Genomic DNA, 19,925 nt, shown 5'->3' with positions numbered 1-19,925 from the left:
GTTTGTTTAAATGCCCATTAGCTGAGGAAGGCAAATGGATCTGCAATGGCACTCTTGCCCCTTCCATTGAAAGGGGAAAACAGTTCTTTTTTATGTTTAGTGGCTCTTTAAAGGAACTTGCTCTTAATTTGAAGAGAATTGAGTGGAAATTAGGTGGCAATTTAGAAGAGTCTGAAAATCTGTTGTGCAAAGCAAAATAAGTATGTTTGCTTTATTAAATGTTAAGTGCAATTATGGAGTCCTTTTTATATGCTAATCTCTACATCATAAAACATTGGTGCTTAGTGTAGTACGACCACATGGTTTGTTCCTTTTTTAAAAAAAATGTTCCCATTTTGTAGGATGTTAATCGAAAAAATACCAATGTGGTGGAATCATGGGAAAGAAGTAAAGAAAGACAATCCTACACTCACATCATCTCCAAAAATGCTTCATTCACATTCACCTGGGCCTTTCAGAGAATAAATGAGGGCCAAGATGTAAGTACTTCTTTATGTGTGGGGCTTTACAACACAGCATTCCTTGGACACTCACTGCCAGAGCTCTAGCCCTCAGTTGAAGCTCACAGGTTTCTCCCCAGGGGTGAGTGGCTGTCACCACAAAGCAGCCCCTGGGAGGCAGCTGTGCATAAACCAGGAGGAGGGACAGAGCCATGGATGAGCTGATCCCTGAATTGGTTCACAGAGATGTGGGTGGTGACACCAGGGTGTAGCTGCCAGGGCTGGGTTTTGCCCAGGCTGCCACAACAAGCCCAGATAAAAGGTTCCATATGGAACAGCTTCTCCTGGCTGCTTCAGGCAGACTTCAGCCACAAGTCACTTGGATGCAAGCAATGCCTATAGCTTAGGTTATCAGCTCTTCTGTGATTTTATTTTTGCTTGCAGTACCTTCTTAGCCAGCAGAGAAGAGACTGAGAAAGCTGCACAGGGGTTCTGCAGAACTTTATTTCTTCTATGAAGAGGTCTGAGCAGCATGAATACATGAGATATTAAAGGGGCTTTTATAGGGTTAGGGTGCCTTGAACCAATGTTATTAAGGATTGAAAACTATCCAACTACTTAAAGGTTTTAGGTAAAAGTGACCAATTACCTAAGGGATGGAGAAAAGGACCAATTAAAGCACAAAGAGATAAAGCAGGGTTCTGCCAGGGGGGTAAGGCATTCCTAGCACTCGTCATTCTAAGGAAGCAATTTCTTATCTAAGGGATGATTTTCCAGGGAGGTTTCTGCTCCTCCCACCCGTGTTTCCCTGTCTCTGTTCCAGAGCAGGCAGTTCATCAACGACATGGCCAAGATCTACTCCATCACGGTGACCAACGCGGCGGACGGCGTGGCCGCCTCGTGCCGCGCCTGCGCGCTGGGCTCCGCGCGCTCGGGCTCGTCCTGCGTGCCCTGCCCGCCGGGGCACTACATCGACAGAGACAGCAGCCAGTGCAGGGAGTGCCCGGCCAGCACCTTCCTGTCCATCCACCAGCTCTATGGCAGCGAGGCCTGCGTCCCCTGCGGGCCTGGCAGCAAGAGCACCAAGGTACCAGCCCTGCGTCCTGGCGATGGCAGTGCCTGGTGGGCTGGAAGCTCTCAGAGGGCTCCTTCCAGGGCTTCCCTACAGGCATGTGCCTTTGAGCCCTGCAGTGTGGCTATGGCCAATTAGCCCACCAAAGGTGTCACTAGTCTGGTTTCTGTTTGCAAATAATCAAAGTGACAAGCCCAAAAAAAGGTTCATTTCAAGAAGCTGTATTGTGGGCAGTGTACAAACAGGGCAAGAATCTACGTTACTTCCATCAAAACCCTTCCAGATGCCTGCTCTTTTAAACTCAGGGACTTCAATGTTTCTGAGCCTTTAGAAACCTGTAACAAGTTCCTCTTACATGAAACTGTAAGCATAAGTAAACATTTATCATGTTCAAAGAGCTGCACAGGTACTGGAAGAATGTCTCCAGTTTGTTTTTATTGTGACTGTCTTCAGCTGCCTTCATATCCTGCCCTTGTTTCTTGAGCTCTTTCTTGTGTTTCCTTTACAAAATGCAATGTAACCAAGACCCTGTTTTGGTTTGTTTACAGGGCTTTAAGCTGGAACATGGGGATCCTAAAAGCACCCAGAACAAAACAAAGCAAGAAATTGCATTCTCTTGGCTAATGCAGCAGACAGCAGAAAAACCAGGCTTAGGGAACATTTTAGTCCTGATATGTGATTGCAAGGGGCTGAAATGGCAATGGGAATTATCCCAAGGGAAAGATCAATTACAGGAATAGGACAGAGTTCCCCTTCATCCTTAGCAAGCAAGGCAGTCCTGTCTGCATGCTGTAACTCTGAGGTGAATGGTTTGCTGCTGTTCCATAACTGCTCTTTAATGGATGCCTCTGCCTTGCAGGACCACTCTGCCTGCTTCAGTGACTGCCTGGTGTCCTATGTCAAGGATAACCAGAGCCTGAATTACAATTTTAGCAACCTCAGCCAGGTGGGCTCATTGATGAGTGGACCCAGCTTCACTTCCCGAGGGACCAAGTTCTTCCACTTCTTTAACATCAGCCTGTGTGGGAATGAGGTGAGCTCAGCTGGGACTGAGGGGTGGGAGGATGAACCAATTTGTTGCTTGTGTTGATGCTCTGGGGCAACACTGGCACAGGACAAAGACTCCCTTTCAGCTGAGTTGTCACCAATACTGTGCAAACAACTTCCCTTTGGATCTTGCTTTGCAGTGCAAGAGGACTTTTGAGCAGCCAGGTGATTTTCCAGAGCAGAGATACTGTGTTACAGGCCATAAATAAAGCTCAGAAGAAAATTCCTGTCACACCCCTGCTTTTTCTTTCTTGTGCCTTTAAGTCACTTGCATCACCACCCTGACCTTTGTGCTGCCACCAAGGAGCTCAAATGAAGAGTTGGAGTCTCAGCTGGCAGCTGCTTTCCATGTGTGTCCCTCATTGCTTCACTGGAGATGTTGTGTGCAGAGCCCCTGGTCACCCTGCTGTCTTCCAGTGCTGACTTTGCAGCCTTGGACAGTGGAGGAAAATGTGTTTAGTCTGTGAGTTAAACAGGCTCTGTCTGGGGCTGAACCAGAGCCTGTTGTCACACATAAATTGACTTTCAGAGCAGTACCAGTGTTGTGCATTGTCCCATGAAAGCCAACATGTGCAATTAACAATAATGCTCAGCCCTGTAAAGTTCTGAAGTCATTTTGCCATGTACCAAAGCATTTGCATGAATTAAGGCAAATGAATGGTCACATTTCTTTACAGCATTTTGCATATTTTTAAGCTTTAATGTGTGTTTAACTACCACCTGGATTAGAGCTGCTGACAGCTAGATCCACAAACACACAGATACGCTCTCTCCTCTGTGGCTTTGGCCTTCACTTTCCCAAACTACTACAATGATAGTACAGTACAACTAACCATATGATTAGGTGGTGAGTGCTTGACATTTTGTTAGGAAAATTGAGTCTGGTAATTTGTCTTTCATTGCTGTTGCTCTGATTCTAGCACTGATTTTGACAGATGACATTAAAGCAGTCTTGAAGGCTCTAAATCTGTTTAGGGATTTCATGTATTTGTGCTTTGAAAATATTTTATCTGGATTGAATCCCAAATAAAGAGATATTCTACAGTATATTATTTAAAGGCAAGGGAAATAGGGTTTTCCTTTGCAAGCCATTTTACTCTGCCAGTAAACACTGTGCTGTCAAGATAAACAAAGAAGAGTGCTCCACAGTGCAGATTTCTGATAAGGCACCTGCCAGAGGTGACATTGTATTGCTGAGTCTGTACAAGGCTTTAATCTGAGCTTTGACAATGGCACAGTTTGTTGTGGTTTGTCCCTCTTATGACAGACACATAGAGACATCAACTTGTTGTAAGGCAAAGTAATGAATCTCATCCAGTTTGCAATCAGGAAGTTTGCAATATCTCTCTTCCCAAACTTTTTCACTTCTTATCAACCACCAACAGCTTCTCCCTTTTTTCCTGATTGTCCACAGGGGAAGAAGATGGCAATTTGCACTGACAATATCACAGATGTTACTCTGAAGGACATGGTTGCAGAATCAGAAGATTTCTCCAATTTTGTGGGAGCTTTTGTCTGTCAGTCCACCATCATCCCGTCAGACAGCAAGGGCTTCCGAACAGCCCTGGCTCTGCAGTCCAACAGCCTTGCTGACAGGTTCTTAGGTACATGGTTTGTCTTCTCATTGTGAATGTGCTCTCATGTATCTGGGGCTGCAGAGCAAGTCCTTCTTGGCTCAGCAGCTGCATTACTGAGGGAAGAGTGGAGGGGCAGCCCAGACCAGTCTGAGATGGCTCCTGGGCTGTGAAGCAGTTCTGCACAGGTGCCTTGGTGTTTTGCTGATGTTTCAGTTCAGCTGCTGGCTGGAGGAGGACAGTAAGGGCTGTGCACATTTTTAGTTTTCTGTTTCTGTGTCATTTACTCCTCCTTGTGCTTGGTTTGGTAGGTCTCATGGTGCATAGCATTTCAGCACAGAAGTCTGGAGAGTGTAATTAAAGAGCACTGGTTTTCCTTTATGTTCTGTACCCACCTCACTCAGGGCAAGACCAATGACTGTCTAAGTCACATTAGTCCAAGTTGTTTCTGCCCGTGCCATGATCCCACTAGGGCAATTTTAGAAGGAGCTGATGTGGGGACATAATTAGGCAAGGAACCAAGAGGCTTAGGGCAGCACGTGGCTGTGCACATCGTTAAGTTTTACATTGGTCCAGCTCACAAGTTCCCAGAATGTGAGGCCAGATGAGACAATGAAGTCATTTGGTCTGCTCACCTATCCATTACAGGCAGGAGTGTTTGTACTTTCTCCGTGGCACCGAGCCCAGAAACTTATGTTTGACAAAAGCACATCTTTGGAAGAGCATTCAGCCTGGATTTTTAAGACTGCCAGAAATAACAACTTTGCCACAGTCACTGGTATTTTTTTTTCCTCTGATCAAACACCATCTCTGTGTTTGTGTTTGTTTTTAAAACAGGCTTGTATCCTGTTTGAATTTCCCTGACTTCAGTTTTCAGCTCTTGCTTTTTGTCAGTCTTCCTCCAGCTCACACCAACATTTTCCTTCTTGAAAAAAATATTTTGTGTACTGCAATCATCACATCCTTCTGATAAATTAAGTTGACCAAGTTCTTCTAATCATTGTTCTATCATGTATTTATTTTGAGCACCTGAATAACTTTTGAGGCTGTTTCTACACCTTCTATAACTTTTTATATCTTAAAGCATAGAGTGGAATAATATTCCAGTATTTAATTTGCTATAATGGCAATAAAAATCACTTTGGAATCCCTGTGTCCATCTTTCTCCAAACTTAAGGGATTTCATGATGGCTTCTTGGATCTGATGTCCACTCTGGATATAGTTTCCAAGGGAAAAACTCTCTTTCTTAAGACTGGCCTTCAATTCTTGCTGCACTTGTCTTATACTGAGTTTGTTTGGGACCATCTTACCAAGTGAACCAAGCAACCAAGTTGCTCTGTATTTTATTTTTAATCCTCTTAATCTTTGTCTCATCTACACACTTTACCAGCATGGATTATACAGTTACTTGCAGATCCCTGATGTTAATCTTGCATTTTCACACTCTTAATATCGATGCCTAGAGAAGCCTGGAGACATCCCATGTTTGATGACAATTTCCCATGGCCAGATAATTTTATAATGACTTAGCTAAATAGTTTTTAATGCAGAGTGTGTGCTTAATTGATAGTACACTGCTAACTTTTTAATTTGAACCTCATGTGGTAATTAGTGAAATGCTTGATAAATTTACATAACTTTCTTTAGCAACCAAGTTCATCAGGACACAAGGAATGAGATCAGATTTGTTCATCAAGAGAGAGTCTCTATAAATTCTTGCTGACTTTCTCTCATTGTGTGTCTGTTCATGATCTGAAACTCATTTTCCCTCACCATTATTTTGTCTCTGTGAGAGCTACACTGAAATTCAGGTCATCATATCCCCTCTCCATGAGTCTTTTGACAATTCAGTTCTGTCATCAAAAGCTCTGTTAAAGGTCACTCTTAGGTATGGGTTTCTAGTTCACAAACATTCATGCCAGTAAATGCCAATATTGTCTCCTGCCACTGGAGGAGTGAAAAACAAGGAGATAGTCCTGATTTTTTCTTAATACAAAGAGAGGATGCCAAGTTCTTCTGGTGCCTTTTAAATCTCAGTTGCTAAATTTTAAAATGGTTGAAGTTTGTCTTTTCTAACATAGCAAGGATGTGGACCTGAAGTGAGTCCAGAGGAGGCCAAAACATGGTCAGGGGGCTGATCACCCCTCCTGGGTGACAGGCTGAGAGAATTGGGATTGTCCAGCCTGGAGAAGGGTCAAGGAGAATTTAGAGATCTCCCAGTACCTAAAGGGACTACAAGAGAGCTGGAGAGGGATATTTTACAAGGGCATGTAGTGACAGAACAAGGGGGAATAGCTTCAAACTTAGAGTAGGGTTAGATTAGATATTAGAAAAAAATTCTCCCCTGTGAAGGTGGTGAGACACTGGCACAGGCTGCCCAGAGGAGCTGTGGCTGCTCCATCTCTGGAAGTGTTCAAGAACAGATTGGGCAGGGTTTTGAGCAGCCTGGCCTAGTGAGAGGAGTCCCTGCCTGTGGCAGGAGGTTTGGAACAAGATGATCTTTAAGGTTGCTTCCAACCCAAACCAGAGTCTATGATTCTATGAACTGTTTCAAGAACAAGTGGAAAACTTCTTTTCTTCAGTCTTTTCACCAGTTTCTGAGCACTGCCACTTCTTGTTGTTCTAGCAATTTTTTATTCCCTAGAAGGATGCAGCCCCATTTGTACAATTCCCTCTTCTGAAATGTAATGGAACACCAATATTTTCTGTCTTTTTCCAACCCGCAGTTCATGGTTGGAAGAACTTTGGTTACTTGCATTTTCCTCCTTTTCAGCTTTTGCTCCAAATCCATGTAGTTCAGACATCAGCCTGTCATTGTTCCAAAATGTGCCATCAAGGCTTGCCTATGATCCCATAATCCTTCTGAGTCTTGTAATTTCATCTCCCACAGTACTGCAAATTGCTCAGGTCATTACATGGTTTTGATGTGTGAGGGTTATACACTCAAGGCAGATGCTCTGAGTGGTTGCATCAGGTATCTTCAGCACTTTTTTGCCAACCTAAATTATTTTATGTTTCTTTAATATCTAATGATTGCCTTAAATTAATATAAAAAAGTAATAAATATTTACACCTGTGTTTTATTTTTTTTTTAAATTTTGCTATGTCTGCATGAGGAAATCAGACTGTATGAGGAACATATGCATCTGCAAAGTTTAGTTATAAAAAAGTGTGTGTAATGTACAGTAATGCCATTAAATGCTATTGACATCCACATCTTTCAGACTGAGAAAATATTACATGTGGACCCCTCAAAAACCCATTAATAGTTTGCTCCTTTTTTTTTTATATTCTCACATTTTAGGAGCTACTGTTGAAACAACGCTGGAAAATATCAGCATCAAGGCAGATATGTTTCCTCCCTCTCCAAGCAAAATACCAGATGTGCACTTCTATTACAAGTAGGTAAAAATATGCTGCTTATTGCTATGTCAGATGTCTTCATTTGTTTAAATGAAAGTAAAACTGTGAGGGGGATCTATAACTCACCTTTAATCTTTGCCACTTTAATCAGTATCTGCCTGGTATTGATTGACATGTTGAAGATTATCTGATAAAATCAGCAAACACTCTTTTCTCAAATCTAAATTAGTCTTGATCCATAGGAAGAGATACTAGGGCTTTGATTCATCCAGATGCCACTTTCAGTGTCCTGTTACTTTCCATATTTTCTCATATATGACTTTGAAATGTCCACTTCTGGTTGCATATTTTCTTTCACTTTCATCTGTGTCTAGTTTGATGCTACAAAAAAGAACTAATCAAGATTTAAAGTAATTGTTTCAACATGCACAGTTACTAGTATGCTTTTCCCACTCTTCTCCATAAAAAGAATTCCTCAGTTTGGGTAGGAAGTAGCTCAAAGACCAGCTCAGTTCAGATGTCTGTGTGCTGGAATTCATGACAGCTGTGTTTCTAAGCTGGGACTTAACTGAGTATAGGACTTTGGATATCAGCACTTTATGCTTGTGTGAACACTTAAATAATGTGTCTGACTCTGCAAACTGAACCCCACACCAGTGACCCTACTTTGAGAATATTATGGACTTGGCTTACAATGTCTATCCTGCTGGAATAAGATTTTTTTTGATCCCCTTTGCCCTGTGCTATTTCAGGACAGTTTGGTTCTCAGGTTGCTAGCCTGGGAGTGAGCCATCAGGACCTCTCCAACACCAACCATTGCCTCTGTGATTCTCCTTTTCAATCCTTCTATTCTGTTTTTTGGGAAAGCTCACTCCTTGACACAGCAGATTCCAAACTAACAGTTCTCTGAGTAGCATCTCAGAGCACTTTGAGATTTAAATGAATTGGTGAGCCTACCCTGATTCTGTTGCCTTTTATTTTTTTGTGTTTTTTTTCCACCTGGTGAAGTCAAAAGCACTGTGGTAAAGGGTATTTTGTTAGTATTGCAGCTGCATGAATGTTTACCTATGAAAAAGCAATATCCATTTAATATAGTGGAAATATGTTACTTTTCCCCTTTTACTCTTCTCTCTAATGTTTTGTTTGACATTAGGTCTTCAACAGTGACAACCTCCTGTGAGAATGGCCGTGCCACTGTTGTGACAATGAGATGCAACCCCAACAAACCAGACCAAGGACAGCTGTCTGTGCCCAGGTATTTCAGTCTTTGTGTCCTACTAGTGCCAAAAAGCCTTTGCTCCTCAGGTAGTCTTTACAAAACTCATTAGTAATTTTATATTATATTACAACAGCAATGAGGGGTGCTTTCTCCCTCATCAGTCACTTTTTCTCCTAGGTGTCCATCAGCTTCCAGCAGACCAACAAAACTGATCTGTGTTTAGGCTGTGTGGCAGGCTTAACACAAAAGAAAATGTAGTGATGCTTTCTTGTCTCCACTTCTCCTTTATTTCAGTTCCTGCTTTTAATCTTTGGCCTCCTGATTAGAAGTGTATAGTTGAGGCTTTGAGAGGTCGTTTTTCTTCCTTGATCTACAGCAGTGGCTAGGGAAAATTATTGTTTTGGGAAAAGAGCAACCTGTTCTAGGAACTTTGAAATCTGCTATTGCAATGCTTTTGTGAGCCCTGTCTATTTTATGTTTGGAATATATTTATTTATGTGTTTCATCTCTGTATCCTGGCTGTCTTGTACCAGTTGTTTTTAATTTGCTTGACACATTTTTCCCTTCTGTCTGATTTGAGGAACTATAAAAAGCTTCTTTCTTCTAAAATCCTGTTTATGCCTGCATAAACATAACTTAAGGCACAAGCATGATTGAAAAATTGCAGAGAAAAAAAGCAGTAAAAGAATCAATTCTATTTCTCTTCAGCAACATACTGTGATTTTTCAGAAGCTTCCTTCAACTCTGATTCAACTTCAACCCTCCTATTTAGTTATCAAGGCCCATTTTAGTCTGTCTGGATGTTACTACAAATCTAGTGATAGCTCTCACTTCTCCTCCTTCCCAAAAGCTGAGCCCCCTTACCACACGTTAACAGTGTGAGAAGTGTGGGATCCTTTGATCCCTGTCCCTCTCAGGACACACAAACTGTGCTTGCCTGAATGAAGGCAGAGTCTCCTTCACAGCTGATGGATGAGTGACTGATGTTTGAACACCTTTGGAGATGCTTACCCCAGTTTCTGAGGGACCTGTCCCACTACAAATTATGCTGGGCAGTAAACCACTATCAGCTTCTCTCTGAAAATTCTTCAGTTGTTCATCCAGTGGCACAGATAAACACGATGTGAACGGTGATAAAGCACCAGCAGGGAGGGAGGAACAGCCCACCTTGCCTTTGAAAGTGTGAGCATGAGCAGAAATGGCACACTGTACCTTATCTCAGTTTGTGTTGACTTCTCCTCTCCTATCCCCCTTTGATTATCTCAGCAGTCAGCTGTTTTCACCCAGTGAGGTATCAGATATATGTCAAACAATGTAAACTCCTTGATCCTCCAGGCATGGTGTTTAGTACCACATGAAGCTCCAGGATAAGATGAAAGCAGTTGAGGAGAAAGGTCTGTCAGTGCTCCTGCCATGTATGTTGGGAAAATGCTCCATAATTCACAGAGGAAGGTACCTGTTGTCCGGTATTCAAATCTGGATAAGCCAGAATGGGCTTTTAGGGCTGGGGATATTTCAGTGCTTCAGATCAGGATTTCAGGTTTCCAGATGATATAGAACAACACAACTTTAAATCCATTTTTTTTCTGCATGAGTATATTTCATATTTACATGACCAAACTCCTTGCATGGCCTTTGGCCACTGCTGCTGTTGGACCTGATGTGATTGTCAGTAACAAAATCTACGTGACTGTCCTGCCACTGCCAGTACAACTTTCTTCTGCAGGCTGAATACAAAATAGGCCATTAGTTTTTCTTGGAGTAAGAGAAGCTGTTATCTCTTCATTAACTGGTGAACATCCTTCTAGTAATTAACCATGACAGAACAAGTCCATTCCATATGGACTAAATTAGACAGACATCATTAGAACAATGGCAGGAACCAGATAGCAGCATTCACCTGGAACAGCCACCCTGTGCTGAGCAGTGATGGAGGTGTATGCTGGGCTAGGGAAAAACTGGAGTAGTCCTGTTCTGTCCTGTCCTGTCCTCTCCTCTCCTCCCCTCCCCTCCCCTCCCCTCTCCTCCTCCTTTTAGACATTGGACAGCTCAACACCTATTTTCACTTGAGAAGGAATTTTACAAACTGAGAAAAATTCTTCCCCCAGATTCTTCCATCTGCTAACTTGATGGATTGTTTACCCATTTCTCATACTTCCCATTCCCAACCTCCAGCAGCAGTGTGGATGAGGATGCAAACCTGAGTGTTTCTTTCATAACTGAGCTCTGCTCTCCTCGTAGCTCCTGCCCCGCGGGCACCTGTGATGGATGCACTTTCTACTTCCTGTGGGAAAGTGCAGAAGCTTGTCCTCTCTGCACAGAGCAGGACTACCACGAGATTGAGGGAGCCTGCAAAAAAGGATTTCAGGTACAGGACCCATGTCCCAAAGTCAAATGGGCTCATTTAGTATAACTTGGACTCCTGTTAAAATTTGTTGGGCAAGTTGATATGTAAGTGGGTTGGAAGATCTCAGCCCAGGCTTTGAGCTGGCTTGGATTCCAGCTGAGGGAGGAGCTGTGTAGAGACTCAGGAATGTTTGTGTCAAGGGCAGTGTGGCTCCTGTAGGAGAGCTGGCTTGTGCTGGCCAACTCTGTAACTAAGGGTGTGAACTCTCAATGCATTCATGCATGCAGGGCAGTTATTGCTGAAGGATGGAGTGCCCAAAGGACTTCAGTTCTTTCATAGCCATAAACATCAGGGCAGGCTAGGAAAGGTTTCCAAATGTCAGTTCATAAATTCATTCTTCTTGCTGGCAATGTTTTGCTGCTGCCTTCTCTAGTCAAATATTAGGAAGTCCTTCCACTGGTTCAAACTGTCCTGTTGATCAGCAGCTCCTGGGCAGGCAGAGTTTTATCCCAATAGCTGTCCAGCCCATACAGTGTCACCTGGAGAGCTATACAGAGGAGGAAATCCTTTTGCCATGCCTGAACCTGCAGGCACAAGCAAGGGGATGACTGATTAGACAATATAACTGAAAACCTGAAGGATGTGTTTTGGTTTGCTTTCACTGAAAAGTTATCTGACCTTTCTACCTCAGAACAGCTTGTCTTCTGTAAGTTTAAACAGTTCTCTCTTTTCCTACAAGCAGCTCACTTTTTGGTGTTTTCTGTTTGAAAGGAAACTTTATATGTATGGAATGAGCCAAAGCATTGCATTAAAGGAGTTCCCTTGCCAGAAAAAAAGACCAGCACTTGTGAAACTGTGGATTTTTGGCTTAAAGTTGGAGCTGGTGTTGGTGCTTTCACAGCCGTTCTGCTCATAGCCTTGACTTGCTATTTTTGGAAGAAGAACCAGAAGTAAGTACTGCAAATTGTGTTCTATATAAAAGTTAGCTAAAAGTTTGATGGAGTGACTTTTCCTGCATCTGACTTTATGACACTGTTGATGAGAAGTGCCTTTGTAGAATCAATCCATTAATACACAAAGTTGATGTTTCTTCTATCAGTGGTGGCTGTAAAAAAATTGCAGTGAGAAAGGTATAGAACATCCACAGTAGTTTGCAATGGCATAATTTCCCAATAGGAGTTCTCTTTTTAATCCTTGAGAGTTTGAAGTTGACTTAGGTTCTGAAGCAACATGGCTTTCTCAAACTCTGAAGACCAGAATGGTATCTTTAGTCTAATTAGTCCCTTTCACCTTGGCCAAAAATTAGGTTCTTGGCCATATTCTTATTTCTATTTTGGTTGTTGCCCCAACCAGCAGTTCTTCATGCAGGAAGCCCTCTTGACCTCCCCAAGGTGTTTTGGGAAAACATGGTTCTTTTATAAGGATAGAAGAGCTCAGTGTATTGTTAACATTATTTTGGTTACATATTTTTAATGATTGAAAAGTATCTAATTTCCTCAGTATCTACCTCAGGAGTAACTATGTGGGAGGACTGCAGACAATCTAAATTATAAAAACCCTGACTATGGGGCATTTGAGAAAAAAATCTATTCCTGTGTGGCTTTATATCTTCAGGCTGGAGTATAAATATTCCAAATTAGTGATGACGACGAACTCAAAAGAGTGTGAACTGCCAGCTGCTGACAGCTGTGCAATAATGGAAGGAGAAGATAATGAAGAGGAAATAGTATATTCAAATAAGCAGTCACTGCTGGGGAAGCTCAAATCCTTGGCAACAAAGGTGAGTAGTAATTACCAATATTAATACTAAAAATAATTATTACCTTTATTTATTACTGGATGTTTGAGTCTTTGATACTAATTTCACAGCAGTGCAGCCTCCCACGCACACCTCATCCAGTCCATACTGATCTGCTGAAACCCAGTCTGGATAAAATTCAGAAATGTTGTAGGGTTTTGGGTAAATGCTCCTTCCTCCAGAGAGATTTCAGTAGAATTTTTTATTGCATAGGTGACACCAGAAAAAAAACAGTTAATGGCAAAGAGAACCTTTTTGCCCAGAATCCTCCCAGGCACATCCATTGCTGAGACAAAAACAGCTAATAGAGATTCAAACAATTAATATTGGCAACACAGCCACCATCCAGCTGCTGGCAGCTCACCTGGGCTGCCTTCCTGGCTGACTTGAGACCATAATTTTGGGTAGGATTCAACTGAAGAGGAAGCATCAGCTTCAGCCTGTTGCCCAACACAGCAGCCTCCTCCATTTCAGTGGGAAGCAACACCAAAAAAGCATTTTTTTTTCTGCAGTAGTTGTGATGTGGATTGTTGCATGTCTCAATCGACAGCACCAAAGTCTTTGAACATTTCTGAGAGGAGCCACAGAGCTTGGTAGATCCAAAATGCTCTTTGGTCTTTGCTCCAAATGCCTTGAAATCTGTGCTATGGAAAGGGCAGTGTTGTCTTCAAGGGATTCCATTGGGAGCATCTGTTATGATCAGGATAAAGGCAAATGACATTTTCCCTTTCAAACAGTTTTGTTGAACTGAGTTTCTTAGAAAGTCTCCTAAAAGATCATAATAAAAATTAATTTTAAAACATTGTACTCTAGATTATTGTCCAGATAATATCTAAGAATGTTGAATTTTGAGATTTTTTTCCTTGTATCCTTTTTAATTTTCTTTCTGTGATAGACTGCAATGTAATTAAAACTTGTGTTCTGCCTTTCTTTTCCCTTATTATTCTCTTCTCTTCATTCTTTTAATTTTTTTATTTGACTGGTGTCCTCTTGCCACACTACCTGCTCCTCAGTTATCCCTCCTAGGAGAAGTTACCATTGCGCAGATAATGTGCAGAACTTTCCCTTGACCCCAGCCTGACTATTTGTCCTGCAAAATCAATATTGTTCCTTGTGGAAAGGGGCAGAAATCCAATATTAATTCTTAATTTAATATTGAGAATATTGAAAATGTAAATAAAATCAAACTGCATAAAATTTTCTGGTGATGTTGCAAAGATAGAAGTAAGCTTTAGTACTTCAGTATTCAGGTAACTTGAATGCCTACTTGGAGTTTTTTAATGTTCCTATATCCACTGTACCAGGCCTCCTGAGTGTTCTCTCCTTTTTCAACAAGTTTGTCAGATATTTCTAAGCTTGTTCCCTTTTTTACTGCTAGATAACAATAGCTGGCAAACTCGACTTCCAGTACCTCATTAGCTTACTCAGCTCTGTGTCCTGTATCCCTGCAGATAACTCAAATTTAATATATATTTATTGGAAACAAACGTTATAGGCATTACTTTTCATTTATGCAAAAGATGAAGAAATTCATGTCTTGCTACATATGCATGTAAAATTCAGAAAAAATATATAGAGGAAAACAAGGGAGAAATAGGAGAAATGTAAAATGAGAGAGAAAGAAAATCTGTAGTATCCTAACTATATGTTCAAGCTTCAGGCTGTGGCATTTCTGTCAGCATGTCACAAAGATATCAATGTGTTTGAGTACCCAAGGGATTGAGGGCTGGACCTGTAATATAGAAAGGGATGACTTGTTTTTAATGAGAAAATATAAGCCAAATAATTACAAACCTGTTTGAGACTGGGGGCTGTTCCAGTTGTGTCTGTTGTCTCCAGCATGACAGTACCAGGCCATTCAGAGCACAGATTTTTCACTTGACTAGCATAGGAAAATTCCTCCCCTTCTTTCTCATGTCTGTACCAGGTTGTCCTGATCTGTGTGAGATGGCTTTAAAAATCAGATTATGAAGGTAGTTTAAGATAGTTTGGAAACTATTTGGGAGTGTATTTGGGATGGCCAAGGCTGGCACCCAGCAAATGAACAGAGAGAAAACTTAACCCTCTAGCCCTGATATTTAAGATGGCAAAAGATTTGTAGACTAGTTTTGTTTTGTGGGTCTCCTAGAGCAAGTGTTGAGATTGGAATCCAGGAGCAAGGCAGTGGTGTTCACACTCACATGCTGTTTCAAGCATACTATGTATTTCAGGGAACACATTAATAAGTGATAATAATCATAGAGATGAATATTACCTTGCAATTCCTCAGCTCAGACTACCTGTCCTATTCTATGAATATGAAATACAGACTTTCCCTGTACCCTCTAAAATAAGTACCATGAACAATAGCTATAGCACAACTTTTTTGGTTTTGCAATTTTTTACAGAATTAGTAATGTTATTAAATATTAAAGGTAAATCTGTGCACTTAATTACTGTAGTAAAAATAAAGTGAAGTTTTTGGCAAAGGATATTGAGAGAAGAAGTGATTGTGCTGTCTGCTGGAGAGATTTTGAGGAAATCCACTTGATGGGAATCTGTCTTTTACATTGCAGGAAAAGGAAGATAATTTTGAATCTGTTCAGCTGAAATCTTCAAGATCCCAGAATATATGAAGAACTAATGCTGCCTTCAAAGATACAAACCTAATTTCTATTTTTACAGGACCATATTTTAAACATGTTCTGGCACACATTGTAGTGGTGATCTTGGTGAGAAATGCTTGGCCATTTAGGAGGAAACAAGACAGGAAGCAAACCAGAAAATTGGATTGCCTTACCATGTGATTGAGTACCTTGCCAAAAAAAGAAAGCAGATGCTTGGATTCCATACTGGGAATGAAATTCAACTCAGGAAGAGATATACATACTGCAAATAACATGAATTTTTTGCATTCACCTGGGCAACACTCAGGCATGCCATATGATTTATAGGTACCTTTTGTTTCCTTCTCACTCCTGTGCATATTCCTAAGAAATTATTTTCAGAGAGGCCTGCAACCTCCTGCAAGGGTTGTGTGCTGTTGTTTACTGGCATAACTGTGAGTCTCTCCTGAAATCAAAATTGTGAATGGTACTTGGAATGAGCCTCAGGTGAGTTTTGGACTTTGGAAAATGCTTTTGTTTTTAATGCTTTGAAGGTCTGGATGGTCTGTGTTGATCTCTAATGCGAGAGGAATTGTGTTGCACCTGCAAATCAAACCCATTCTGGTGCCTAAGTTGTGGCCATTAGGGTTGGAGTAAAACCTAGTGCTATTAAATTTAAACCTGGAAACAGCTGTTGTGTGAATTGTAGGTCTGGGCCCCTGGGCTCATAGGCAGTAGCAGGTTCAAACTCTATAAAGAGATGTAAAGTGGTACCCTCAGTGCAAGTTGCACTTGTCCTTCTCTGTGGAAGCTTGTCCTTTCAAGCGGGGTCTTTGGCAGTGTCCTCCCTTGGGCTGTGTAAATGTCACTTTTCCCAGGGCTGGGAGCCAGTAAAGCCTGAACTCTGGAGGTACAGCAAAAATCTGCTTTTGGGAATCAGGGATCAGCTTTGTCAGTTGGGAGGCTTATTAGAAATACTCAGCCTTCATTATTGCTGGGCCCATGAGAGGATGGAAGGGATATGGATGGATGGATGGATGGATGGATGGATGGATGGATGGATGATGAATGGATGGATGGATGATGGATGGATGATGGATGGATGGATAGATGGGATGGATGCACAGATGGATGGATGGACAGATGGATGGATGGATGGGTGCCCAGCAGAGCTGAGCATGGGTTATGTACTTGCACAGCATCTCAATGCATCCTGTGTCAGTGCAAGTACCAGCTCTGGAGGAAAGGCACAAAGCAGTGCCTTGGAAACTGGAGGCTATGTGGACTTTTCCATAAAATCAGCCACATTGTAAGCATGTGATCTTCATAATATCCACAGTAATAATTTCCTGAAATTCCCTCTGAGGTCGAACTCAAAGGAATCTGAAACTTAAACAAAAAATATTTGAGAAAAATTATGCAAGACTTGTATAGAGCCAGAGAAAAGGAGCAACGATTCTTGTATTGACCTCTGGTCAGACTCATATTTCCATTACAGCAAATTTATGTGAATTGTGGAATGCATCAAAACCCGAAAAGAGACATGGGCAGAAATAATCTTTTTACTATGAGGAATATAGATTTTTGATTTTATATGACTGAGCTAGGTCTATCAATAAAAGAGGGCCCACTTTTAAGTAAAATTTAAATTAAACTGAATTTTCTGCACTCTGAATATTTTATTATACTCTAGATGTGGACAAAAATTTTATGAAGTTTAGATTTTTTTTTCATTAGGGAAAATTCAGCTCTGTTATTTTATAGTTCCAGTCAAAGAACACACACTTTATTATTTTGATGGGAGATCCTTCAGGCATCTTAACTGGTGTACATTTTCAGTTGGTCTTGTAAAGGCACTTCACTTTCCCAACAAAGATTTTTATGGGGTAATGTTGAATGTATATTAAATACACATTCCTTTTTGTATATTTTGTACCATTGTACACTTATTATTGTACATTGTATTTGTTGTCATGATGTCATTTATATATGGTTGTCAATGATGATATGCTCACAGAGTAAATGGTTATGGCTTTGGGATTTCACTTCTTGGATCTTTTATGATGAGGGTTTTTATGTTGTTGATTTTTATTCAACTAGTGTGTTGTAGCATCAAAGATATATATATATCTGATGGACATTCATAAAATAAAGTAAAAATATATTTGAAATTTTGGACTTGAGATGTTTGGTGGCACTGCAGCCTCTCCTGAACATTGCAGGTCTTCAGTCACAAGTAGAGCTTTTCACTGCCATCAAATTGCATTTGTCTTCAACTCCTTTAATTTTTTCCCATCTCTCTCCATATGTTTTCTCAGCCATAATTACAGTTCATTCTCCAGAGCGCCATTTCTTTCTTCATCACTGAACCCATATCCCTGTAAAGCAGAAATGCCTTAATTTTTATGAACAATATTTAATTTGACTTAATACCCCACAGTTTTCATTTGGTTCCCTTCTCTTTCCATTATATTTTCCAAATAAAATGGAATGGAATTTTTTGACTGCTGTGACAGACTTTGCTGTATGACTCTCCTCAGCTCTGCTTCCAAATGGTTTCTCATGATGTTGTTGAACATTCTCCCAGGCAGTCTAATGGTGTATCTGCAGTGTTAACATAGTGGGATGCAAACCAATACTGTAGACTTTATTTACCTTAAAATAAGAAAACTGCATTTTCCAACAATTAGGCAAGTGTAAACTGAAATATTTGAGCTGACTTATGCTCTTCTTTTCTTTCTATGTTAAAGATCTAGTAGAGAGGGGAAGTGTTCATTTTCCCATAAGAGACAAATTTTGGAAGCCTTTAACAGTTCACTAAAAAATCAGCTGTCTGTGACCTACTCTAGTACTCTGCCAAAATATACTTACAGCAACCTCTCCTTTTCTTCCACATGGAATCACATTAGAAAACTGTTATTTGATGCCATAAAACAATGTGAATCAGTCTGTTATGTGTTCACTTGATTAAAAGGAATACATTTTATTGCTGCCTTTGCATGCTTTTTTTGAAATCTGGAGTCAACTGAATCTCTTTGAGGATTAAGCACATTTTAGTGGTGTCTGTATAAATTATTGGCAAATTAGCAGAACATCATTGCCTCAGCCTTGACAGTGCTTGCTAGGGGGAAAATGCACAAAGAATGTGTTCTGGCTTGGCTCTGATTGTGTTAGTTGCTGTTTGTAATACAGAATAACATTGATTAAGGTCTGGGGAAAACTACGTGTCTTGCAGCCACAGTGGGAAATTACTGAGTAGCTTCAATGATCTAAATATTTTGTTCAAATAAAGGATTTGACTATTTGCTTTTGAAAAATAGGTTCTGGGGTTTGATAGCAGAGGGGAAAGTTTGCAGGTTTTGTCTTTCCAGAGCCAGTAGTACCTGTAAAATCAAGGTACTTAATTATAATCAGATAGCAGCAGGTGTCACCATTTAGGAGCCAGTAGTTGTTGACTCTTCTCCAGCAGTGACCAATCCACAGATGCTTCAATGTAAGTGTAGAAGCAGCTACAATTCATGCTGACACACCAGTGGGGCTGACATTTCCTCCTCAGCAAAGAATGCTGCTGGTTGTTCTGTATCATGAAGCATGGAGGACTTAAATAGCTATTCTTGACAATATTCCACAACTTCTCTGGGAAGCACATTCCAGTCCCTTACCACCCTCACAGTATTTTCTCCTAGCATGTAATCTAAATATCCCCTGTTTTGGATTAAAACCATTCCCTCTTGTTCTATTACTATCTGCCCATATAAAAAGTAACTATTAATAAGCCCTCCTTAGGTACAGGAAGGCTGCAATGAGGAGTCCCCAGAGCCTTCTCTTCTCAGTGATAACCTCAAGAGAACTCTTGTGAAGTTCTGCTTATCTTTGGTGGTGTTCTCTCTTAGTCTTTCCCCTTGTGTGCTACATTCACTGAATTCCCTTGTTTTTATTTCTTGTTGAAGACTTCTGCACTGTGCTGCTTTGGTAAGATGTAAGGGGAGGGGAATAGGAATGAAAGGAAGTCAGGCTCCCCCTAGAATATGCAGTGTGTGTCAGAGTGTACAGTGACATCCCAGTCACCTGGCTGCATGTGCCACACTGAATTCATGCAGCAGGAACGAGGGGACACAAGAATGGAGCTGATCATAGGCTGCCATTGTGTTCTGGCTGTTCCTCTGGATCTGTAGAGCAGGGGTTCATCAGGAAGAATTCTCTAAGGTCCATGTACTGTGAGGCTGCTGCTGTAACAGCACCTAAAAGCCACAGCAGGAAATGTGCATTTGCTACCCCATCCTTTTCCTCTTGCACAACCTGCCCAGCCTGGTACTGACCTTTTCTTCTTGCAGTAAGAAAACTCAGTTTTGCCCTGTTTGTGTTGCTGAGAAGCTTTGAGGTGGCTCTGGATAAGCAGCTTCTGCCCTTTGTCTTGCAGACTGCAGGCATTGACGAGTAAACAATGGCACATGGACATCAGACTGTATTTGGTGATGA

At 41.1% G+C, this 19,925-nt stretch overlaps 1 protein-coding gene across 1 annotated transcript in view; it reads left to right on the top strand.

The window, feature by feature from the left end:
- ELAPOR2 (endosome-lysosome associated apoptosis and autophagy regulator family member 2) overlaps positions 1–18,432 on the top strand; it is a 94,787-nt gene extending 76,355 nt beyond the window's left edge. Inside the window, exons 13-22 of the mRNA XM_056482183.1 lie at positions 342–479; positions 1,264–1,527; positions 2,372–2,545; positions 3,974–4,163; positions 7,439–7,535; positions 8,651–8,752; positions 10,958–11,084; positions 11,835–12,013; positions 12,678–12,843; positions 15,417–18,432. Of these exons, the coding sequence (XP_056338158.1) occupies positions 342–479; positions 1,264–1,527; positions 2,372–2,545; positions 3,974–4,163; positions 7,439–7,535; positions 8,651–8,752; positions 10,958–11,084; positions 11,835–12,013; positions 12,678–12,843; positions 15,417–15,476 (1,497 nt within the window). The 3' untranslated portion in view covers positions 15,477–18,432. The remainder of the gene's footprint in view (positions 1–341; positions 480–1,263; positions 1,528–2,371; positions 2,546–3,973; positions 4,164–7,438; positions 7,536–8,650; positions 8,753–10,957; positions 11,085–11,834; positions 12,014–12,677; positions 12,844–15,416) is intronic.
- The last annotated feature ends 1,493 nt before the right edge of the window (positions 18,433–19,925 follow it).

The sequence above is a fragment of the Oenanthe melanoleuca genome, chromosome 1A, assembly GCF_029582105.1.
Source record: "Oenanthe melanoleuca isolate GR-GAL-2019-014 chromosome 1A, OMel1.0, whole genome shotgun sequence".
Taxonomy (NCBI): domain Eukaryota; kingdom Metazoa; phylum Chordata; class Aves; order Passeriformes; family Muscicapidae; genus Oenanthe; species Oenanthe melanoleuca.
Note: the sequence above shows the minus strand (reverse complement) of the source record. Positions and strands in the feature narration are given on the sequence as shown.